Below are 24,450 nucleotides of genomic sequence, written 5' to 3'. Positions count from 1 at the left end.
TACCAGCAAGCTACACTAACTGAGCCTTTTTATTAAATTGTGAAAAAATTTGACATTTCAAGAGTATACAGAAGTTTCATACTTCAATCTTTTTCTTGAGTTCTTTCCTTTGAGCAAACTTGACAGTTAAATTGTTTTGTTCCTGTTGTAGTACTGACACATCCTCTTCTATTGTACCCTGTAACAAAAGTTAAGTTGAAAGTGATATATAAGATATTTATCCAAATGCTGTGATAAAAAATAATGTATATGAAAGTCAGTGATATTGTTGGCTTTCTTCAAAACTACCTCTACCCTTTTTTAATGGGAAAATATGCATCATTTTCATCAAATTGGAAAATTTAAAATAAACCATGAATTTGACTGAAACTTCAATTTACAGACCCATTTTGTCAGTAATGATACATAAATAGACCCTCAAATGTTCACATATAGTCATTTTAGGCAAGAAAATTGTTTAAATGAGTGCTTTTCAGTTTGTATTCATGCACAATTACTACTGAGACTGCACTGTTTTGGAAAAAAGTTGTCTTTTTGGGAACAATTTTAAGCCATTTTTTTTTTCAAATTGGGATTCTTCTCCAGGGGAAAAAGCCTTTATTCTCCACTAATTTAGGGCAAACAATATCACTGAAAGTCAAAGATTTAAATCAAAGAGCTGAAAGCTCTGAAGAAAAATGACGCCACTGCCTCTAATATTGGGATAGTTTTTATGCAAGTCTTGATTTTCACATACCGTAATTAGTTTAACAATGCAACATGTCTCGTAAGCATATAATTGATATTCGTATATGTGTGTGTGTGTGAAGTGAAGGTGACAACTGGCTGTTTTTTAAGACAAATGAATAGGTCAAGACTACCTGAATTGTACAAATAAATACCGTAGAAAGGCTTGTATATTTCTCACTGGTACATAGTCTGAATCCGGGTCCGTTCGCGCCCACTCATGTTCGCTCCTTTCACTTTCACACCCTACATGTTCGCACCCAATCTTAATTGGTTTTGTGTTTAATAACTCTGTAAGCAAGTGTTTTCTTATAAGTATAATTGTTGTCATTGTCTCAAAATAAAGTGAGACAGCATTTTTTTTTGTGTTGAATAAATCTTAATCATGTTTTAGATAGCGTATTGTTAAAAATTATAATAATCCTTTCTAAATAAAGTGGTATTTTGTCAACGTTTTATTTTGTGTTGAATAACTCTTAATCATGTTTTGTTAGTGTATTGCTATAACTTTGTTTCATTGACTTCTTTCAAAATGAAGTGAGATTCTGACTATGTTTTTTTCTGTGTGTTGAATAGATTTTATCATATTTTGGTTATAAATAGTGGATTGCTATATTTTGGTTCCTATATTTTATTGTTTCGTTGTTTCAGATCAAAGGGACCAAGCTGTTAAAAACAATTATCTTTTGTGTTTTTCCTTAAAAATCTTCAATGTTTTACTCATACCAAGCTATCAATACATTCAGTATTTACACCAAAGCAATTTAAAACAACAATCATGATTTTCCAATTATTCAACTTGAATTTGAATTAAAATTGGGCGCGAATGAGTAGAGTGCAAACGGACCTTGGGTGCGAACGTGCGAGGTGCGAACGTGTAGGGTGCGAAAGTGTATTGGGCGCGAACAGACCTGATACCACATAGTCTGAACCCCCTTCTCCCACAAAATATTAAGTAAATAATCTTTTTGTTACTGTTATCAAAGGTCTAATGAAACTCAGGTAATTTCAAACATTTGCCAAAGAATTCTAGTCAAACCGGCACCTGGTTAAATTGGCACCTGGACAAATCAGCACCTGGTTAAATCGACACCTGATTTAGTCAATTCGTCACCCATGTTAAATATAAATTTTAACAGTATTTTAAGCAAAAAGAGTAAAAAATAAGTAAGGGGTTGCCAGAATTTTTTTCAGTATTTAAGCAAAAAGAGTTAAATACTAACTTTCACATTTTTGGGTGTTCATGTACATTTTGTATATATTTATTTTTCTCAACTTAATGACTTTTTTGGTGTATTTTTAATGATATATATATGAGTAGTCAAAATAATTATTACGTCTGGCAAGGCTTTTTTAATTTTATTCTGGGACACCTTTCTATGACCGCAAGGCTATGTTAATTTTTTTCTGGGACGCCTTCCTACGAACTTCATAGGAAGACATCACAGAAAAAAAAATAATAGCCTTGCCAGACGTCATAATTATTTGGACTAATACATGAGATATTGGATATGTTTATGCATTATTTAAACCAGTTGAGCATTTTACAGGATTGTTTGTTTAATGTTTTTTAAACTTTACTGAAAAAAAACCACCTTAAATTTGCTTATTATTTGGTGTATTTTTATGATATATATATGAGTAGTCAAAATAATTTATTACGTCTGGCAAGGCTTTTTTAATTTTATTCTGGGACACCTTTCTATGACCGCAAGGCTATGTTAATTTTTTTCTGGGACGCCTTCCTACAAACTTCATAGGAATACATCACAGAAAAAAAATAAAATAGCCTTGCCAGACGTCATAATTATTTGGACTAATACATGAGATATTGGATATGTTTATGCATTATTTAAACCAGTTGAGCATTTTACAGGATTGTTTGTTTAATGCTTTTTAAACTTTACTGAAAAAAAACACCTTAAATTTGCTTATTATTTGGCATGAAAGTTTGATTTATTGAAAGGGACTCATAGTTTTCCATTTTATTTTAATAATTGTCTAATTGTTAAAACAACAGCTTGGGTAAGGGCTTCGTTGTTTACCTTTATACACAACAACATATTCACTATGTACTTGGTAACAGTTATAATTAATTGAATAGAAAATATTATAACAAATATTATTGGATACCGAATTGAAGTCAAATAGGTGCCGATTTGACTAGATGCCAATTTAACCAGGTGCCGACTTGACTTGTACGTTTCAATTCCTCTGCGATCGTTTCGCGGTATTTTCTTGAGAAAAACCTATTTTCCATCATCAAAGAGAAGAAGAAACTGCTTGAAAATGATTCTGGAACGCTTCATGATTGTTAAAATAAGTTAAATTCACTCAAAAAACAATTTTAAAACTTGCAATGTTTAAACAGGAAGTTTCAAAAGCACGTGTAAAAGAAGAAATTAACCGGTGAAAGTGGAAATCCGTACATAACAGATATCACTATAGTACGACTTTGAAAGCAAAACAGTTCCATCCTTTTGTAAAACAGTCTTTAATATACCTATCACATTAATGTTTGAAGGGTCTTAAGCTTGATTCAAACCATAAAAGTCGGTATGAAACACCAAAACGGAATGAACAATAACCAATTACGTTTTGTAGTTTACAAATTCTAAACTGGTTCCCGTCAAACTACAACACTTTGTTCGAGTGTACCTGTAGTGGAATACAAGTAGAAACCAGTTAGTTTGTAAACTGGTTCCTGGCTGATTACTACACAATGACCTCTCATGCATAATGATAACACAAGCAAATTCCAGTTTGTATAGAAAATAGTAAATATATACGAAACCAAGCGCGGTAGGCAGAGAAATGTAATGAAGTTCAGGTCGCCAGTAATGGAACAATGACTGCGTCATTTTCCAAAAACTTAGAAGTTTACAGATTACTCACTAATAAATTTACTTTTTCTGCTAAATCTTCATTGTCAATGAAGGTTTATGTCTATTTTTAATAACAGAGACAACTACAAAATGGATCATTAACAGTGGCAAATGTAGAACTTTTTATAAGGGGAGAGGGGTTAACTGTCTTTGGAGGGGGACCGCTACAGTCTTGTTTCAGTGATTTCTTATAAAAATCAACAACATTTTTCCCACAAGATGGCCAGGGCCCCCTGGATCCGCCTATTATAAATTACAGGGACAATCACAAAAATTTGACAAAAAGATTATAATCCATCCCTGTCTAAAACTTGTGTGACAGGGAAAGCCTATCAATGTTTCATTAATTAAGATTCCAATGCAAGTCTAACCTTCACTTCAAAATACTCATTCATTGAAGAGACAGAGCATATGTCATGTGACTGATGAGAGTTCAGTAAATGAGATTCCACTGTAAGTCTTACCTTTACTTCAAAGTACTCATTCATTGAAAAGACAGAGCGTACGTCATGTGACTGATGATAGTTCAGTAAACAAGATTCCACTGCAAGTCTTACCTTCACATTAAAATACTCATTCATTGATGAGACAGAGCGTATGTCATGTGACTGATAATAGTGCAGTAAATGAGATTCCACTGTAAGTCTTACCTTTACTTCAAAGTACTCATTCATTAAAGAGACGGAGCGTACGTCATGTGACTGATTAGAGTTAAGTAAACAAGATTCCACTGTAAGTCTTACCTTCACATTAAAATACTCATTCATTGATGAGACAGAGCGTATGTCATGTGACTGATAATAGTGCAGTAAATGAGATTCCACTGTAAGTCTTACCTTTACTTCAAAGTACTCATTCATTGAAGAGGCAGATTGATGTCATGTGACTGATTAGAGTTAAGTAAACAAGATTCCACTGTACATGTAAGTCTTACCTTCACATTAAAATACTCATTCATTGATGAGACAGAGCGTATGTCATGTGACTGGTGAGAGTTCAGTAAACACAGAGCACAAATAAGCTGCTGGCATTGTATACACACAACATTTCTTTCCATCCGTTCCAGTTTGTGTACATCACAGTGTGTGTAGGTATCGTGTCTGATTACTTCTCTTAATCGATCAAAATCAGCAGCACATAGAACTGGCTAAAAACAACAAAATATTATAGCTGTTATTTTGTACAAACAATACTACATGTATAGGCTTAAATAGTCAGATGAAAGTTGTAGATTTAGTTTTATCTGAAGAAAGACAAAACTATGTCTCAAATATTAATTATAAGTTATTTTTTAAAGAATTTATGAATAAATGGACCTTACAATAATTTCTAAATTATCTTTTGCAACTTGATCAGGTATTTTTGACCTGTCACTTCTGTATAGAATTAAAGGGTTTTTTGACACAATTTAAACAAGAGTTAAAATTCCAATGTGCCATGTTTATGTGCATAAATCACCTAAATTCAACTTGGTAAAACTTTTTTGTAAAATGACTGCTAAATATTGATTTTTGAATAATTTTAATCTCATTCAGCTTTGATTTATTCATCACTATGATCTAGTAAGGATCTTTTACCATATTTGTAAATATAGCATGTACCAATGGGGTTAGTCAAGTAAGCAAATTCACAATTCATCCCTACAAAACCAGACAATGAATATACAATATATATGCTAGAAATGAAGGTTTTCAAGATTGGTAAATAATGAATGTTACATTAAAAAATACTAGTCCTGGCCTATGTCGTTAAAAACCTTACTGCTACAACTTTAACAGTAAGGTACCCTGATAATCTCAATATCATTTAATGCAGATATCATTTCCTTATTTGATGTTAGTATAATACCATTAAGTGTGATATGTATTAAAATCAACTAATCAGGAAATAATTCTTTACTTCCCCATCTCACTTAAATATTGAGTGCATGTAATTTCATCAATTATGTTGTCTATATATATATTTCTAAATGTAAATCATTATAATATCTGTAGATCACTATTACAAATGTAGGTCATGGCAAAATCATGTAGTCAGCATTTGCAGGCACAACAAAAAAGGTTTCTGAAGAATTGTGTGGGTAACGATAAGTTGTATGTACAACATGCAAAAGTCAATTTTGTGGCTCTAATTCTGTGCTGATTTATACAATTCACATGCCATTTTATTTTCACATAAAAACATATTGCAATCCTAATCTTTGATATTCAAATATCTTAAGTGGAAATTGATTTAATCTGCGTCTGATAGAAATCGACCTTATGCAAGTGTACATAAATGCGTACATGTGTCAGACTCTGATTGATTTTTTGAACATTCATAGAGGGTGGTAAAGGGTTATTTTCGTGCAACGTGATCGCTGATTTTTATTTGACGTTCAACGTGTTTTTACTTTTTTATTTGACATTCAGTCGTGCAAGATAGGTGCCTCGTTCAACGTGTTTTGCTTATTTAATTTTACGTGCATCATGATTTTCAAAGTCTTATTTTGCGTGCTTGGTATTTTTCAAATAAAATTCAAACACTTTGGCAGGGATCGTCAAGAAATACTTTTTTAAAAGCCGTAAATCAATTATATCATAAATGTATATACTAAATCGGGAATATCAAGTAAAACAAAAGAGTTAATATACACAAGAAGACAGTGACTCAGTCACAAAAGGTTCAAATAAAAGTATTTATTTTTCGTGCAACGTTCATTACAGAAATTATGTCTTATTTTACGTTTTTTTCGTGCAAGCACCCCCCCTTTACCACCCTCTTCATATATGAAATACAAAGAAATAAAAGATAAAGCTTGGTCTGTTTTGTAGCATTCGATTAATAACGCAACTTGCAAACAGTCCCAGACTTTCTGTTGAATTTTTTTTCAAAACGGAAAGTGGTTAAAAGATGTACTGGTGTTGATTTGCATAAGGTCCATTTCTATCCGACGCAGCTCATTTGTTGAATGCATATATATGTCACACTGGATACAGCATGTACAGTTAAAGAATATATGCAAATATCAAGCATCACTTATCTTTTTTGAGCTATATTTAAGTTTGATATTATGCTATAAGTATCTTAAATACTTGGTGATAAGACTTATTGGTGATGGAAGTTATGTTATCAAGAACATACATGTACAAGAAACTTATGATAAATCTTGTCAACAAGTTTGATACACTCTGATATTTTTGTACATTTGTCATAATCTTAATAAAAAGCAATAATGAACCTACACCCATTGGTTCCTGTTTAATAACTGGTTTAGTATCTGCCTTTTCATCATCAGAGAGAAAGTCTGGAAGTTTGCCTAACTGCTCCTCTATGTCAGCTGTTTTATTAGCATCTAGTTTATCATCAGTCATATCTGATGTCTGTCCTTTCTTATTCATGTCTGTACAGGAATTTTGTTCACTTAAACTCTTTGTTGAACCTAAAAAAATTGGTTTTGTATCACAAGGATTGTTTGGATATAAGCATATATAACATAAGAAATGTAGAAGTGCAATTTATAGGTAATCGACCTAAAAGTAGATAAGCTCCAGCATTGGCGGCTCTAGCGGGTAGATTTTGAATTTAAAAGATATCCAAGCGTGAAATATCTTTAGCACTAAGATTTACAATTTCAAGTCCAAATAACAAACGTGGAACCAAACATGTGTTGGGTGCAAACACTACATGTACATGTAACTACATGTACATGTTTTTCCTTTTATATATCACTCTTTTTGTACCAACCTGATACATATGCATGTTATAGGTTACATCTTTTAAATGCCATGGATAGCAAGTGTCTGTGCAAAAGAAAAACCAATCAAACAAGTTCACTAGTTTGTGCTAAAAACAGAACCAAGAACTATTAGGGGATTTCCATATCTTATTACATCCCTAACCAATTATAACATGTTACGTTGTACCTGTTACCATCTTTGATGAAATTATATTTTTTAACTATAATCAAGAAGTATTCGTCCCTTACATGTATACTAAGTTTTACGTTTTAATAGGTGTTGTACTACCAAAGAAAAAGAGAGCATGTTAATTGTTTGTTTACCCATCTATGTACGCTACCAGCGTAGCTACTTGCAATCATTCACGACTCCCTTATAAAACAAGGACTTGCACAAAAATGCACAATATTAAAGAATGCCCAACCCCCTTTTACCATTCCGATTCCCACTCATGTCTATATCAACAATAAAGCAGGTGGCAGGTGCTTGTCCAATCTAAACGGAAACAATGATGAGTTACTTCCCCTCTCTCAATTTACATTGAACGGTCACTAGGCTGGGGGCTATACACCTTATCGCTATTCCCGGCTGACCCGTCCGCTTGAACTTTTGACGTCAACAACAATCACTTTTCCATTGTGGCGTCAGACATTTTGTTTTATGACGTCAAAATTTTACGGGAACCCGTGTGATTTCCAGCAATGGCGGACAAATAGCGATAAGGTGTATTCATGAGTCTAGGGACAACAAACGATTTTTCTATTATGATCTTTTATAACCCAGAATTAAATTTGTCAACTTTTAATTTATAATATATTCGATATTTTACTTTAAGATGGATTTGGGTCTTGATATAAATCGAAAGGCAGTTCATTTCAATAGATATATTAAAACAAGTAATAGCTTTTCTAAAAAGCTTGCCGTATTTTAGCTGATTATATTGAAATCAGTGGTTTGTGAGTAGTTTATTTTTATTGGAATATTGCACTTCAAGCAATATGAAAACATAGCGCTTTTTTGTACTAATATGTCATTTTTGTTGTATTATTGGTGGACCTGTGTTATAATGGAAGGAGACTTTATAAAAGTGAGAATGGAAATGGGGAATGATATTATAATACAAATTGAATGTATTCTGTGTCTATAATCAACTTGATAAAAATAGCATATAACGTAAATGTACTTTTGAAGATTACTACTTGACAAAATGGACAACAACAGAAGGCAGTGGCAGATCCAGAGGGGGGCGTAGAGGGCATACGCCCCATCCCCCCTTTTGCTTTTTTTTTTTAAATGATGAATCATACTAGACTATGTGAACTTCGCCATTCCTGTGTACTCTATTATTTAATTTTTATGCGACAATTCTTTACTTAAAAAGATTTTTTTCGCCATAATTTACTGATTGTCAAAGTCATGTGATTCGCTATGGTGGGGTTGACCAGTGCTTCGAAAAACGTCGCTCAGTAATTTTGAAATTCAAATTACAGTAACACATTGCTTAAGCTGAGGATGACAATCATGACACCTTCAAAGCAACATAGGATTGAGCAAGAACATATTGACTTCTATTTCACTATTCCACCAAACAGGAAGTAATACTCTATAGACTATAACACTCTCATGAAAAAATGGCAATATTATTTACCTACAAAAACATGTTTAACCCCAAACGCCATTGTCATGATTGATATGGACTATATAAAATTGTTGTTTGGTGTGAACCAAGCTTTGCGTTGAAGACCAAACTACAACCTTTAATAGTTTACTTTTATAAATTGTGACTTGGATAGACAGTTGTCTTTGGTACTTACATGTATATGAGATCCAGTAATGTCTATCTTCAAGATAGAGAACACATTTTTTTGTAATAAATTTAAAACATATTTTATTCTGTAATATCTGATAATATGTATCAGGTATTTGTGATTTTCATTTGATGTGTACCGGTACTCTCTGGTAATGTCAGTATCAGCATGATAATTTGATTGGTTGTGATAAAAAAAAAATTGGCCAGTTGTCATGTGCAGGTACACCACATGTGGATCTTCTTTCCCCTCTCATTTATAAAATTGTGCATAATATTTATCACAGAAACACACCAGTATTTTGGTGAATGAAACACTTGTCATATTAAATTAAAGTCAGAGGTTGAGTTAGAGGATTTTTCTGGGGGCCTGGGCCACCCCTTTTGTAGGAAAAAATTTGTTGTTTTTATAGGGAATCACTGAGGCATGACTGGAGTTGGCCCCTTCTTAGGCAGTCAGTGGGTTCTGATTATGAAAATTTCTGGATCCACCACTAAAAGTTTGAGTAAAGTTAGATAACAATTTAATTTATGACAAATAATGTTAAAATTTACACAGATAATGAATGAAAAATCTAGTAAATTAAAATATAGGCACTACATGTATTATCAAAAGCTTTCCTTGCTTATTCACAAGGACATATAATATCCTTCATGCTATTCTGATCTGAGTTTTTATTCATACATACATGTAATCTGGTGCTGTTCCAAGTAGTCTTCTTTTTTCTGTTTCTTGAGAAGTATTTGTTTTACCTGTTCAGTCACTGTAAAGTGTTACAATTCATATTTAAACGCAACACATAAATAGTGACCAAAAAGGTACGGCTATCACATGAGAATCTAGAAATAGTAAAATGTATATATATATATATATATATTATATATATGTGTGGGACCATGAAAATGTGGTATATAGATAGACCATAGAACAAATAAGCAAACAAATTCAAAGGAGATGTACATGTACATGTAAGATGAATTAAGAAAAAAAGAGCCATGGCCAGGCTAAGCTTGACAGCATTTGGTGTTGAACAGGTAAAATGTTTGCATTGACAATAAATATAGCCTTTGTTAGAGGTGACCCAGGTGGCCTTTCTCTAAATCAGCTATATTACATATTTCTGGGCCGGGTTGAAAAATAAATGAAAATGACTTTGAAAAAATCTAATAGAAATACACCAAATTTGGGAGACATCTATTAAAATGTTTGAAATAATAAGGAAGTTGACAAGAACTAAGCTTTTTCAGATAATATACAGACTATTGCAGTCAGCCTATAAAAGACTCTGCCTTCTGAAATGTTTACTTATACACTGTGCTTTCTTATAATGATTTAAAATCAGTGTGATAGTTTTCATGAAGAACACTGAGCGCACAGGTATTATGACAAGATAAATGTTGTGTTACATGTATCTACCCAAATAAGTAAAATATAAAAATTCTTGACTTCTAAAACCAGTGATTGATCTCCTGATTTACATCTCATCACTCTATGCAGATGCTGTGTGAAAAAAAAAATTGACTTACCAGTATGCTTCTATCCATTGAGTTGATTTAATATAAATTATTTTGCTTTGAATACACCTTATTGCTACAATATGTATATGTGTATGTCCGCCATTACAAACTGAACATGTACATCACAAATATTCCATGTAAAAATTTGATGTTTTAATACAAAATATATGATGCCACAATGGAAAAGTAATTGTTGTATGACGTTAATGGTTATAGAGGGACAGATTCTCAGGTCAGCTGGGACAATAAGTGGGGGTGGGGGAGGTGGGCGACTTCTCCAGTCATGCTTCAGTGATTCCCTACATAATCAACCAAATAGTAATGTTCATGATGAAAAAAAATACTAAGTGTAAGACCTGATGATGTGAATAAATTGAAATCAGACATATCAAATGAAATTTTCAATGCTATTGATATATCAATGAGCAATCTGATGAGTTCAGCCTTTTTTGACTGATTTTTATAGTTCGTTCGTATGATGTACTGTTATACATGTACCACTGTCCAAGATTAGGGGGAGGATTGGAATCAAGCTAACATGTTTTACCCCGCCACATTATTTATGTATGTGTCTGTCCAAAGTCAGGAGCCTATAATTCAGTGATTGTCGTTTGTTAATGTGTTACATACTGTGGATTCATTTATTTTCGTGGGTACCAATTTTCGGGTTTGAGGAAAATTTACATATTCGTGGATATTTAATTTCGTGGTTTCGGTAAAGTCTACACTCATTCCTTTAGAAAATTTGTTATTCGTTGAACATTTGAATTCATGGTTCTCCTGTACCCACGAAATCCACGAAAACTGGTATCCAACGAATATTAATGAATCTACAGTATTTGTTTTTCGTTCAATTTTTTTATATAAATAAGGCTGTTGGTTTTCTGGTTTGAATTATTTTACATGTCATATCAGGGCCTTTTATAGCTGACTATGTTGTATAGGCTTTGATGATTGTTGAAGGCCGTACGGTGACCTATAGTTGTTAATGTCTGTGTCATTTTGGTCTCTTGTAGACAGTTGTCTCATTGGCAATCATACCACATCTTCTTTTTTATAATGACTGATGATCACCACTGTGTCCATACTGGGACTATTATGGTCCAACAACCAGTGGCGGATCCAGAAATTTTGATAAGTGCAGGCCCACCAAATTTCCCAGAAAAGTATGGCATGCCCCCTGGTCCCCTTCTAAATCAGCCTCCTGACAACTCCAAAGAATAAATCATCATGTTTGAGTACATCTAAGATCATCAAACTGTCTAACCCAACATGCAAACATCTTTTTGGGAGTTCGCTGTGTGACAAGTTTTTTTGGGTTCAAAGGATCGTATAAATGATTGCCTTGGGGGTCATTGTCAAATATAGAGCTGTGCATTGTAAAACACTAAATTATATAATTTGCAACAGCTGACACTATAGTATCATATATAATGCACTGAAAACCTTGCCAATAACAATACCGTGATGCGTGGTATAGGCTTCTTTGCACATATTGCTCACCTTGTAATTTTTGTATTCTTCTAATCATTATCAATATCGTCGGGTTTGTTTATTTACACCAGAAATCAATGAAGCGATGAAAGTGCTGGAAACGAAATTCATCTTCGGTAAATTCCGTGATATTAATATTTTCTAATCAATAATTCCAAGCAATGAAAAATAAATGGTTATTTGTTTTATACATAGAGCATACGTTTTGTGTATTTACTATTTAAAGTTTAAGCTTCATACGAAGAAATCTAATTCTCAGATCCGGACATCCTGGCATTTACATTTGTCAGGAGGTGATGAAATCCGGAATCCTCTAGATTTTTCATCTATTTGAAGGGGATAACTGATTATTTATATTGCCGATTATTTTTTAACCAGAGGTTATAGTATGTTAAAAATCAAAATGGAGATAGTATATAGTGTCTTTAACAGTATTAAAAGAGTAAAATTACTATATTCAACTGGTTATGATATATATCAATTAAATTAATTTGCAATAAGTCTATGGAAAATCTAGAGGAATCTTATCCGCATCACCTATCAACATTGTTTACATAACAAAAATGCTAATCATTGATTGGTCAGTTACATGTTGTGATGTCACTGCAGATCTGAGAATACAAAAGTATCTCAATCATTTAACCGTTTTAATACGCAGTGTAAAGTGTAAATTATACACATTACTGTTCTATTTTTAGAGAATAGCAATAATACATAAATGTACAGTTTCTTACCATAATAGCAACATAATTTCAAGATTAAATGATCACATTGTCACATGATTATATAATCTGCACCAAATTGACAGTTTGTCGTGAGTTATCATCATAACTAATCACTATAGCAAATGAACACTTTATCATAATATGTTCCTATAACCTAGTATCATGATTTCAATCCGACCCCACTTACGGACGCGTGGAACATATAATGCATGCCACTCGTTAATAGCCAATCAGACGTTAGAATGACCTTAATTTCCCCCAGAATCATCCCGGAAACAGCCACGAAGCAGCCATTAGATAGTATTTATAACCAATGAAATAACAGAAATACCGTAAACAGATTTACCCGAACCTGACGTTTAGCCTCTGACTAATCAGACCGTATAATCACCATGGTGATACGGTAATAATTCATCAAAGTTTCATAAAAATAGCTTAAAGCATTTTTGAGTTATTGTCTAAAAACTGGAAAATCCCCCCTTATTTAATTAATCAAACCCCATAACTCCGACAGAAACGTATAATCTAACATTTATAAAAATCGAAAGGCAGCTCACCATAAACAATTCACCACAGCACAAGGAGGTTCGATGACCCAACTGACCCGGCATTCTAAAGTATACTGCTCAGTAAAATAATTTAAGCAACATTTATTTTAACTAAAAAATTCACTTGAAAAGTTTAATTCTTAATCGAGTTTATGTCGAGTTAAATTTGAAGCTAAAACTATTTGTTGCTTAACTTTTTACTCAGTATATATATATATTAATATATTATATGTAGGGGCATTCTCCCTTTGAGAAAAATTCAGTGGAAGTAAAGATACAGATATTTTTGGGGGGCAACATCACGGTATACATTGATGCTTACAAAAAAACTGCTGGCAAAGAAATCTGAAATGCTACTTTTTAAAAAACAACTGCGGAAATATTAAATTAACATGGATGAGGCGGTAGTTTGTTCTAAACACTAGTTATTTTTACTGACTGTAAACTGCGAAATAGCTGTAAATATTTCTATGAAGCTTTGGGATATGAGCAGAAAACTTTATGATGAGTTGAAGTTATGTGTTCACAAACTATAGTAACTTTCTGTTAACAATTTTGCTGAAAAAGTCTGGAAATAAAATGCGAAAAAAATCCCGTAAATAACCCATTAAAAGCCCTCGAAAGCTTAAATATATTCAATCTTATTGTGAAGTATAAATCTCTTGGTTAAAAACTGTAGGAGTTGATGACACACAATAGCCATACTTGACAAGTTTCTGTACTTTGGCTATAAAATACGTTGCAAAAGGCTAGAAAAAAGTTGGAAAAAATTCATAAACTTCCACTACATATATTAAGGTATAAAGGAAATTTCTTTTTGAGATAAGTGACTGTTGGATTAGGATAAAACAAAATATATAAGGGTTAATTGTTTATAACAGAAGTTACATAGGTTGGGTAATTTTTACCGAGGATCCGAACCACAACCCAATCGATACACAGTGCTACAATCTAAGCCGGGTTTGCACTGTGCAATCCTATATATAAAAAAGAAACAATGTTCGTCTTCGATCATGGAACCCGGCGCAAATATACTAGCAGAGAAAATTAAGGAAACACTTTTTGTAATTTGTGCGATGCTGGTGTTCGCTTTGTTCGCGTGAACTGTCAAATTGTCAAAGAGCGTGTTTGAGCTTTCATCACCCAGTCTTGCCCAACCTGTAGCGATGATCCCTCCTTCGATATCAACTTTATTTACGGTCAAAGGAAAAATGTGAAAACAATTACAGGTGACATTAATACGGCCTTCAATTATGAATAAACACCATGCCGTATTGCAAGTTATAAAGGGGTTTACGGTATGAAAAAATGTATAACAGTTTACAGCCGATTGCATTGAGTGTGTAGGTAAAGGTAATATCTTTGGTTTTAATTGCATCAAATCTACAAGATACTTTACTGCTGATCAGAGGTACGTAAAAATAAAACAGTTACTAAAGAAACAAATCCAGATATGAATTTGACATGGCTTTTGAGTATATTTGTAATTGATTAATTGAAGTTTACTTAACGTTCACTGGTAAATATTTCATGGATGTTCAGGACGAGAACAAATCAAGAATTACTGTAAACTCAGAAATAATCACTAGTTTTTATTATTAATGCGAAAATGAGGGTTTATTGGATAGGGACATACATTGTGCCTTGCAACAGACCACCTACAGAGCTCTCAAAATGTTGTTGCAAGGGTTCTAAACATACAGAGAGAATGGTACGCTCTATACTGTTACACAAAGCATCGGATTTATCTAACCAGACGTGGCTGCGTACTTGTACATCCCGCACAGCCGAACCGACGCATCACTTTGAAAAAGTTTTAACTCGGAAAAAGAGTATATATATTTTTTAAGTTTTATTGACAAGCCAGAAAACATCCCGGATTTAATGAATTACAGAGGTATTATTATACTACATACTAGCGTGTATTTTAAATTGCATCTAATAAAAAATAGATATCGGGATGTGTTAAATAAACTGGTCCTCCATTCCATCTATAGCCTTGCACCGAAGGTCAGTGTAGCGATAAGTGAACACAACAGGAGTCCAGTTAATGTGTTAAATAGAAAACAATTTGACTAAAGAGCAGAAAACCGCGCAAGTTCACCAATGGGTCATCACTGACTCGGCAAGAAAATCCTGCACCCGGAGACGGGCTTCAACTGGCCATGGCCATATTATAACTGACTTAACTGAAAATGACAGAAAAAAAACCCCAATACAAACAAGAATAACAAGGGCCAGATGTTCCTCAATTCGGACCATCTCTAAAATGTTCCGGGGGTTAGACATGTTGTCAGAGACCTCAACCCCCCTTTAGTAATACCTGTAGCCAACATGGAATAAACAAAGTACAAACACAGCAATACACACAGTAAAACCCAGTTTAAAGAAATGCGAGTCGGATATTAGAACGATAACGGAAGAAACCAAGACACATGGATAGGATCAATTAATATTTAGGACTACTAGTATCAGTTACTGACGATTCCAAAAAATTAGATTAGATTCAGCTTTCATGGTTGATATAAAAATAAAATGTGTCATAATTTCCAATGTGACAACTCTCCACAAGATATCCTAGAATACAGCAACTATAGATCAATTTACGATCTTCAACAATATAAATGAGACAGAGCAAAACCCATACCGCAATTTAGAAATCTACAAGAGGCTCCAAAATTTTATTGAAAATGAAAAACAATTCAAACCAGAAACTATACCATACATATATAATACGCACACTTCGTCTTTACTCATCAGTGACACTCGGAACCAAACATTTGGAAGGCCAAACCAAATACGAAGTTTAAAGAATATGGAGCCGACAATTCTAAATATGTTGGATGTGCCAAATATGGCTTTACAGGGCTTTAGGTTATCTTTATTCTATAACTGATTTGAATAATTCAACATTTTATCAACAGTATGAATATTCCAATCCAATTTCATGTTAAAACATAAGTTAAAAGTTCTGCCGCTTAACTTGGTTGTTTACAATATCGGTCTTTAGTTTCAGAATAGGACTTTGTTTATTGACCACACGTTAATGATTTTGAAATAAATACTAAAACAGAGCATTATTTTGGTCTTTTGCACCTTCTTTCTCCAAAGACTGAAACAATTCTTGAAAAATAACAATAGGCCTAGTGTACCAAATGACATAGTATGTGTGGTCCCAGTTACATCTAAAAACAAAGTAAGCGTAGGTAGTTAGAGATTGTTTCTTTTTACTCTCTTGGAGCAACATTCTGACTTTAACAGTGCATATATATGGAAAATGAAGAAAAAAACTATTTAGAGTAGGCTAATATCAAGACTTAAAAGGAGGGTAGGTAAGGTAACTGGTACTACAAATATGTTTTCATTTGGTCTAAGGGAAAATTGACCTTACATCTTTATAGGTCCAGACATATATATTGGTTTCTCTTGACTTTCTACAGTACCATTATTGCTGCCGTTTGTATTGCCACAGCAGGCGAGCTATTGTCGGATACACAATTGATTTTGGCTATTGAGGTTGAATCGAGAATTTGATGTACAATATTTACACATGTTTGTGTGCACAGGAACGATCATTGACTATGTATGCTTGTAACTTTTACCTTTGACTTCGAATTCATCATTAAAGAAATGAGCCCCTCGCAATTCTTTGTTTTTAAAGTCACTAACTTTCATTTCAACCACACATTTGAGACGGGTCTAGATCACTCATCTGCTGATATGGCACCTGCTGATTTTGCACCATTAACCTGCCAATTTTACCCCTACGTAGAACAACTAAAGTTGCTTCCCTTTGTACACTAACGGGTTTTTAATTAAAAATTAATGCCATGTTACTTTATTAATTAAGTTAAATAACAGCTAGCATTAGTTATGTAAGATTGCAGGAAAGTATGATTTAAATGGTTTGTAAAAAAATTATTTAAACTTAATAAAAGGAAGAAATTAACTTATATTTCTTTAAAATATATGACTGTAAGTTATTGTTTGGACACCACTAAAAGAAGTTAACCACACAATTAATATAATTGTATCTATGATTTTATAATGAGTGCACAGTGAACATGATTAAAAAAAAAAGTGAACATGATTATCATGATAAATGTAGGGTATCCTTTTACTTTCAATGTAATCATGGTGTAAATGTTTTTTATAATTTGTATAAGGCAGCAACCATTTGATTTTCTGGGGGTGGGGGAGCTAAGTTTGTTTCAGTTTTTTGGAGAAAAAAATAATTTGTTTTTGATTCTGAGAAAAAGAAATGTTTGTTTTACCCTCAGCTGCCACTATATGTAATGCTAAAAATCAAAGTAAAAAATTGTTTTCGACTTGTCGCGAAAAAAATAGATTCAAATCAAATGGTTGCTGCCTAAATACATACAATCATTATGCATTTTATTCACTAATATTTTTATAGAGGAACCTTAATATCACTAGTGTTAATTTGCTTTATCTTTTTTCTTGTGTTCCAAGATTTGCTTTATTGATAAGTAATTAATTCAATTATTCAACATTTACTGACTCTCAGTTTCACTTTGGTGTTGTCTCAATACGGGTGGATACGGGACGCTACGAGAGTCTCCCGAAGATCAAAGAACTTGTTTTGTTTGTGACGATATAATTGAAACGGAGGAGCATGTATTGACTGAATGTCCGTTCCTTTATAATCCGTCTCATATGGCATTAATAATTTTAAAAGGTTTCCTTTTAAAATGTGAATTGTGTATACTGTATTGTTGATCGTGAGACGTTAATAAATTATTATTGTAAATGTATTGTATACCCCCACAACACTAGCAGAAGAAGTTATAGTTATTGAACAAGCAAGTCGGTATATATAAGTTAATCTGCACAGCTCAGGTGACCCTTATTTACCCGAACGACGAAGGAGTTGGTTAGAGGGTCACCCTGAGCGTGCAGATTAACCTCTACATGCCGATTTGATTGGCCAATAACTGTTTTAACACATGACGTCATTAATTTACGAGAACGTTTTAGATGTGGACGATGTTCCGCAATCCACGGATCCTATGATAGTTCCTTGTAGGCTTGTAGGGTAAAACGACTTGGGTAAGTTTTAAATTGATAACTTTTTTTTTGCTTTAGACTTACTGTAAAATTGCGATTTAATGGTAGATTTTTTTTAATGTTTCTGTTAAATCTCTTCCCATTTTTTATTTAATAAGTGACGATTAAGACTTTGACAAATTGTGTACTTTCAAATCGTTGTATGAAAAAAAAATAACTGAAAGGATTATTGAGCTTTTGAATTTCTTTCCCTCAATGCTTTAAAAGAGAAAGATAAACCGAGGAAGATTACCTAAACTTTAAACGTTAAATAAACAGAAAATACGTTTCTCTTTCCAATGTCCTCCAATCTTTTACTCCCCTCCCCAAAATTGCTTTGTATCTACTGAATTACTTTTTAAAAACACGTCCATCTAAATGAAGTCTGTTTGATCTCCAGCTAATCTCCCTGTTTTAAAAGAAACCGTTAACATGACCCCCTTTAAATTCGATCTTAAAATATGGGAAATAGATATTCAAAAAGTCGTTATAATTTCCATTATGTCTAAAAAAACAGTGTAATCCAAATCAGAATTCTTTAATTCGGATATTCTTAGATACATTTCTTTTTTGGCAGAAATTACCAAATAAAAGTTTAACCATCTTTCTGAATTTAAAACACTGTTTAAGATTTATCTTGTACACAAAATATAATAATTCATTTTATGTTCAAGCTAAGAGGAATAAAAGGAATTAGAAACCTTTCATTTTTCCTATTTTGAAACTACGATGTTTGTAACAAAGTTCAACTTTGTCGTAATTTCAAGGCAGATGGAAGATTCGGGGGGAGAGGGCTAACATGTCGTCACCCTAGTATCGGACAAATTATCGTGTTTTAGCTAAAAATAGTCAATATTGTTCTTGGTCTCGCTACACTCGGCGATATTTTTTTTTAATTTGATAGAATAACGCCGTCCAAAATCTAGGAACCGCCCCTAAAGGTAAAAATAGATTTGAACTGTGCAGTATATCTGAGGTAGTTAATGCACACCTTATCCAGATTATAGATTATTAGCACAGTAAGAACAAAGAGATTTTACTCATGCCATGTGTTAAGTATATTTAACTGATACAGTAATATTAAATTAATTGATGTGGTTTGTTTTACGTTCAGCATCAAATATTTCATGCATGCTCATGATGACATCAAATCAATAAGCATTAATACAACCAGAAGGTCTTTAACCGAAATCAAGGATTTGTATAGTAAGATATACAAATCCTTGCCTAAATCAATGTCGACAAATTTGAAATAAAACTGGAAAATGAGGGTGTATTGGATAGAGAAATTGAAATTAAGCCTTGTAACAGCCCACCTCCAGACCCTGCCAGTAGAAGTTCCTCCAGGGGTTATTAACTTGCAGAGAGCCTGGTACTCTATCACATCACGAGACAAAGGATGCAAAATCTCCTTTCTGACTAGACGTGGCTGCGTACTTATTTATCCAAAGAACGCCAAACATTCTCAGGGACTTTACTGTCGGTTCAAAGACAAAAGTGATCATATTTCTGCATGTTCCTGAGTCACTTTGGGCATAGGACATTTGAGCGAAAAAGAAAAAAGCACATAGGGTCATTTGAGCGCCGACTTCATAGGACATTTGAGCGCCGGGATATTAACCTTACCTGAGTTTTCAGACAGGACATTTGAGCGAAATTTTCCCTGATAATTTTACACGAATTAAGATTTTTTTTTAAAAGTAAGAAAAAAAAGTAAGATTTAGTTATAAATATTTTTTATTTTATTTCACACCCGAGTAATTCGACCGGTTCTGGCTGGTTTATGTAAGTGAAATCCTAAGTTGATCTCTATTTACCAATCAATTCTACTATAATTCATTGGCTATGCAAATTTTCTTTGTTCTAAAATTCTTATATATATATCTATTAAGTGAAATGTCCCTTGGCACTTGAAATCTTAATACTAATAATACATGTACGTGTTAAAATGGATATTATTTTGACCGAGACTAATAAGGGAAAAAGAAGCCTTGTTTGTGACAGTTTCCGATATAGAGTGGACAAAACACTAAAAGGAGAAGAAATATCCTGGAGATGTACAGTAAGTACCTTTTTTTACAAATTTAATGTTAATGTAAACTACTTGTTCGTCTGTTACGCTTCAACTTCCATAACTTCTTTTAATTTTGATTTATATCTATATCATTATATGTCTATCTTGATTTTCTAGGCACTTTACAATATTCATACAATACACTGTAAAAATTGTGCTTAGAGCCTAAACATTTCCTAAACATGTTTAGATCTAAACATGTTTAGGAAAATGTTTAGAAGCTAAACACATAAATGTCTGTGGTGTTCCCATTCTAAACATGTTATGAATTTCAACATGTAATGCCCCACATGCTTAGAGCCTAAACATGTAACCAATTGTATAACATGAAATGTGTATAGAAAAGTGTTTAGGCCCTAAACACAATTTTTACAGTGTATATATACAATATATAATTGCTTGTTTTAATTATATTGTGTCTTGGATGAGGAGTTGTCTTTTTAGGATTCATACTACATCTTATTTTTATGTCTTGCAATAGCAAATGAAAAAGCATTTAAACACTTCAATTGTATTTGTCCTTTCAATATTTTTCAGGCAAAAGGTTGCAAAGCAAGACTGAGGACGGATTGTACCGGAACCGTTATAATTCAACAGAAAAATACTCATAACCATGATACCAGTGATCGTGACAATGAACGTCACTTGCTGCGGGTACGATCAAAAAGAAAAGCGGATGATGATATTGCTCAACGTCCTTCAAAAATTATCCGTACAGAGTTACAGAACATGGATGAAGCAAATCTAAAGTCTGAAGACATTGGCAGCGTTTCAAAGGCTATATATAGAAAGAGGCGTAAATCTCACCCTGCACTTCCTAAATCTAGAGAGGAAACACACCAATCATTAAAGAAGATTAATATTCAGTCAAATAAATTTGAAAATTTTGTGCAGTTTAATGATGAACAAACTGGTATAATTATTCTTACGTGTCCAACCAATCTTGAATGTTTATGCAGTGTGCCGGAAATTTTTATGGATGGTACTTACAAATATTGCCCAAAGTTCTTTAAACAGTTATATACTATTCATGGCTATAACAAAGGAAATTATGTCCCTCTTGTATTCTGCTTACTTCCTGGAAAGTCTGAAGAAATTTACGTGAATTGCTTTTCCTCAATTGTCAAGCTATGTTCCGATCAAGGTCACACACTTCAACCGAAAGCAGTACACGTCGATTTTGAAGAACGGGTAATGAAAGTTATGAAGGATTTTTTCCCGTCTATAGAGATCAAATGCTGTAGGTTTCACTTAGGCCAAGCCTGGTGGCGAAAAATCCAGAAAGTTGGACTTAGTCAACAATACAAAGAGCTTGATTCAGACATTAGTAAATGGCTTAAAGGGATTTTTGGGATAGCCTTTTTAGCTCCAGACGAAGTAGCCGACTGTTTCGTAGAAGATTTTATGGCCGTTGTACCTAACGACAAGCCTTGTATAGAATTTGCAGATTACCTGACTGATACTTATATAACAGATGAATCGTTATTTCCCCCTCATCTCTGGGCCGAAGTTCCATCCTCGTTAAAACGTACTAACAATGGGCCCGAATCATTTCATGCCCATTATAACGAGCAGTTCTATCACAGTCATCCATCAATTTTTAGTGCTTTGTTTACAATTAAAAGATGTTTTAATCTTTTTGTTGGTAAACTCCTGTTTTATGACTGTGCTTTGTTTTTAGTGCTTTGTTTTTTACAATTAAAATATGTTTTAATCTTTTTGTTGGTAAACTCCTCATTTAATGAACTATATTCGTAAGAAAATGTGGTATGATTGCCAATAAGACAATTCTCTATCCAAGACTTGTTTTCGCTCAAATGTCCTACGCTTATTCTTATTTTCGCTCAAATGTCCTAAAATTTAGGCGCTCAAATGTCCTATACTTTGGCGCTCAAACGTCCTTTTTTTTTCGCTCAAATGTCCTGTCAATGCGCTCAAATGTCCATTGCCGGTCACTTTTGGGGTTTAACGCAAATATCATCATTTTTTAAAATATTAAAAAGGGGTCTTACAGGACTTTGCTCTTAAATCAGAATAAATTCAAATACAAATACTTTATTGGCAAAAACACAATTACATATTTCAGTACATTATACATTATAACAATGAATACAGCATAATTAAAATATGTTATAGTTTTAAAAAAAGTCAAATTCACATTTCTATATACCAGATATTTATGTAGATAAGAACTTGTCACTTTCGGGCCTTTCAAAGAATTTCCTTTTCACTACATCATGTAGGAAGTATATTTAATATAATAGTTTTAAAGTTTATTCTGTAGTTAAATTTTTTGACATTTCAGTAAAAAGTGATTCTCATCTTCTACAACCGATTTACATACATGACAAACTCGTTCATCGGTGGGTACACCTAAATCGCCCTTTTTCAATAGCAAGATTGTGTGCCCACAATCTTATTTTACACAGAGATGACCTTTCTAATATATTACTTAGAACATCAATATAAGAAATACGCTGATTTGAATTATGAAATTATTGTATAAATTAAAATAAAAGTTTTAGTTTTGATGACTCATGAATTTTTGTTGATTGATCCTGTGTGTACTGATCAAATACTCGTTGTTTAATACTTGGTGAACATTGTTTAATAGACAACCCCCCCTCCCCCCTGTGTGTACTGATCAAATACTCGTTGTTAATACTGGGTGAACATTGTTTAATAGACAACCCCCCCCCCCCCAGCTAGGTTTGAAAATCCCAGATTGTTTAAAATAGAATAAATTTCTTTGTACATGGGTTCTTTTTTTCAGTTGCCTGAAAATTTTGGATACAAGTGTGTTTTCACACCTTAACATATGTTAAAAAAAACTTTAATAAATAAAATGAGATTATTATTTTTACCACAACGGTAGCCTGCAAAGTTCGGCTCTACAATAAAGCAGCATTACTTGCTTTGTAATGAACACCTAGAATATCTTTTATGATTTCATATGGATAAACCGAATTATCAAAACAAGTTGCTTTTTAAAAAAAAAAGTCAATACGTGAACCTTTGAACTTTTTTTAAATGCTAATTCTTATTTCAAATGAATTGTAAATTATATTTCAGTGTTTCATTGTCATGTTTGTGGAGGACAATATTTTCTTTTTATTGTAAATCAGGAAAATTTGTGTATAATGAGAGTCGGGTGTTAAATATGAGGAGATACATACTGTTTTTATTTCGATACTATTTTTTAACAACGTGGAAGTTCAAAATACTACCAATGGATGACACTTTTAGGGTTCTTATTGGTAGAGGTAATATTTCACCTACATGTAGGTCCCTGAGTCATTTTATTTACTTTTCTATTAAAAAAAATATTAAATAGATTAGGAAGATGTGGTGTGAGTGCCAATGAGACAACACTCCATCCAAGTAATAATTTATAAAAGTAAACCATTGTAGGTCAAGTTAATTAAGGTCTTTAACATAGAGCCTTGACTCACACCGAACAGCAAGCTATAAAGGGCCCCCAAAATTACTAATATAAATCCATTCTAAAGGGAAAACTAACCGATGAACCTCATAAGATGACAACTACTGTACATCAGATTCCACACTAAGGACAGCTGCAAACATTTGCAGCGGGATTAAACGTTGAAGTACGATTATTTTATTTCATAGAATGTGGAATGTTAATTCCTACCAATAAGACAAAAGCTACTTCCTAATCATTTGTTTTATGCCGTAATAACTATGTTCCACATTAGAAATGGGTATGGATCCAGCTAATACATTCAATTTGCTGCTTACACATGTATTATACCTGTCCGAAATCAGGAGCATGGTTTTTTTTTTGGTTGCCTATTATCGTGTCTGTTTTCGATTGTGTAGTATAAAAAAAATGCCAGTAATTTGACACTATTCAATTTGAGGTCATT

At 33.0% G+C, this 24,450-nt stretch overlaps 2 protein-coding genes across 7 annotated transcripts in view; one reads left to right on the top strand and one right to left on the bottom strand.

Moving 5' to 3' along the window:
* The window catches only part of LOC139514672 (DNA ligase 1-like), a 32,147-nt gene extending 15,040 nt beyond the window's left edge, over positions 1 to 17,107 (bottom strand). Inside the window, exons 1-4 of one of the 6 annotated variants that reach the window (XM_071304129.1) lie at positions 17,025 to 17,107; positions 6,836 to 7,032; positions 4,546 to 4,758; positions 83 to 178 (exon numbers count right to left, since the gene is read on the bottom strand). In XM_071304129.1, coding sequence (XP_071160230.1) covers positions 83 to 178; positions 4,546 to 4,758; positions 6,836 to 7,032; positions 17,025 to 17,097 — 579 coding nt within the window. In that variant the 5' untranslated portion in view covers positions 17,098 to 17,107. Of the gene's footprint in view, positions 1 to 82; positions 179 to 4,075; positions 4,142 to 4,168; positions 4,233 to 4,354; positions 4,419 to 4,545; positions 4,759 to 6,835; positions 7,033 to 7,337; positions 7,446 to 7,764; positions 7,869 to 17,024 lie in introns of those variants that run through there. The other 5 variants (XM_071304130.1, XM_071304132.1, XM_071304135.1 and 2 more) reach the window with 5 other exon arrangements.
* A 3,195-nt stretch (positions 17,108 to 20,302) lies between these two features.
* LOC139515490 (uncharacterized) lies at positions 20,303 to 23,344 on the top strand. Its single transcript, XM_071305066.1, has 3 exons — positions 20,303 to 20,551; positions 21,101 to 22,208; positions 23,337 to 23,344. Exons 1-3 carry the CDS (start codon positions 20,438 to 20,440, stop codon positions 23,342 to 23,344), a joined length of 1,230 nt encoding a protein of 409 aa, XP_071161167.1. The 5' UTR covers positions 20,303 to 20,437.
* The last annotated feature ends 1,106 nt before the right edge of the window (positions 23,345 to 24,450 follow it).

Source organism: Mytilus edulis, chromosome 3 (genome assembly GCF_963676685.1).
Source record: "Mytilus edulis chromosome 3, xbMytEdul2.2, whole genome shotgun sequence".
NCBI classification, from domain to species: Eukaryota; Metazoa; Mollusca; class Bivalvia; order Mytilida; family Mytilidae; genus Mytilus; species Mytilus edulis.
This window is presented reverse-complemented; position numbering and strand designations above follow the sequence as displayed.

What these genes read in the sequence shown, in the direction of transcription:
- LOC139515490 (XM_071305066.1), top strand. Translation starts at nt 20,438, where the DNA reads ATGGATATTATTTTGACCGAGACTAATAAGGGAAAAAGAAGCCTTGTT. An exon ending in AAATATCCTGGAGATGTACA is followed by an intron (nt 20,552 to 21,100) that starts GTAAGTACCTTT and finishes AATATTTTTCAG; the next exon opens with GCAAAAGGTTGCAAAGCAAG.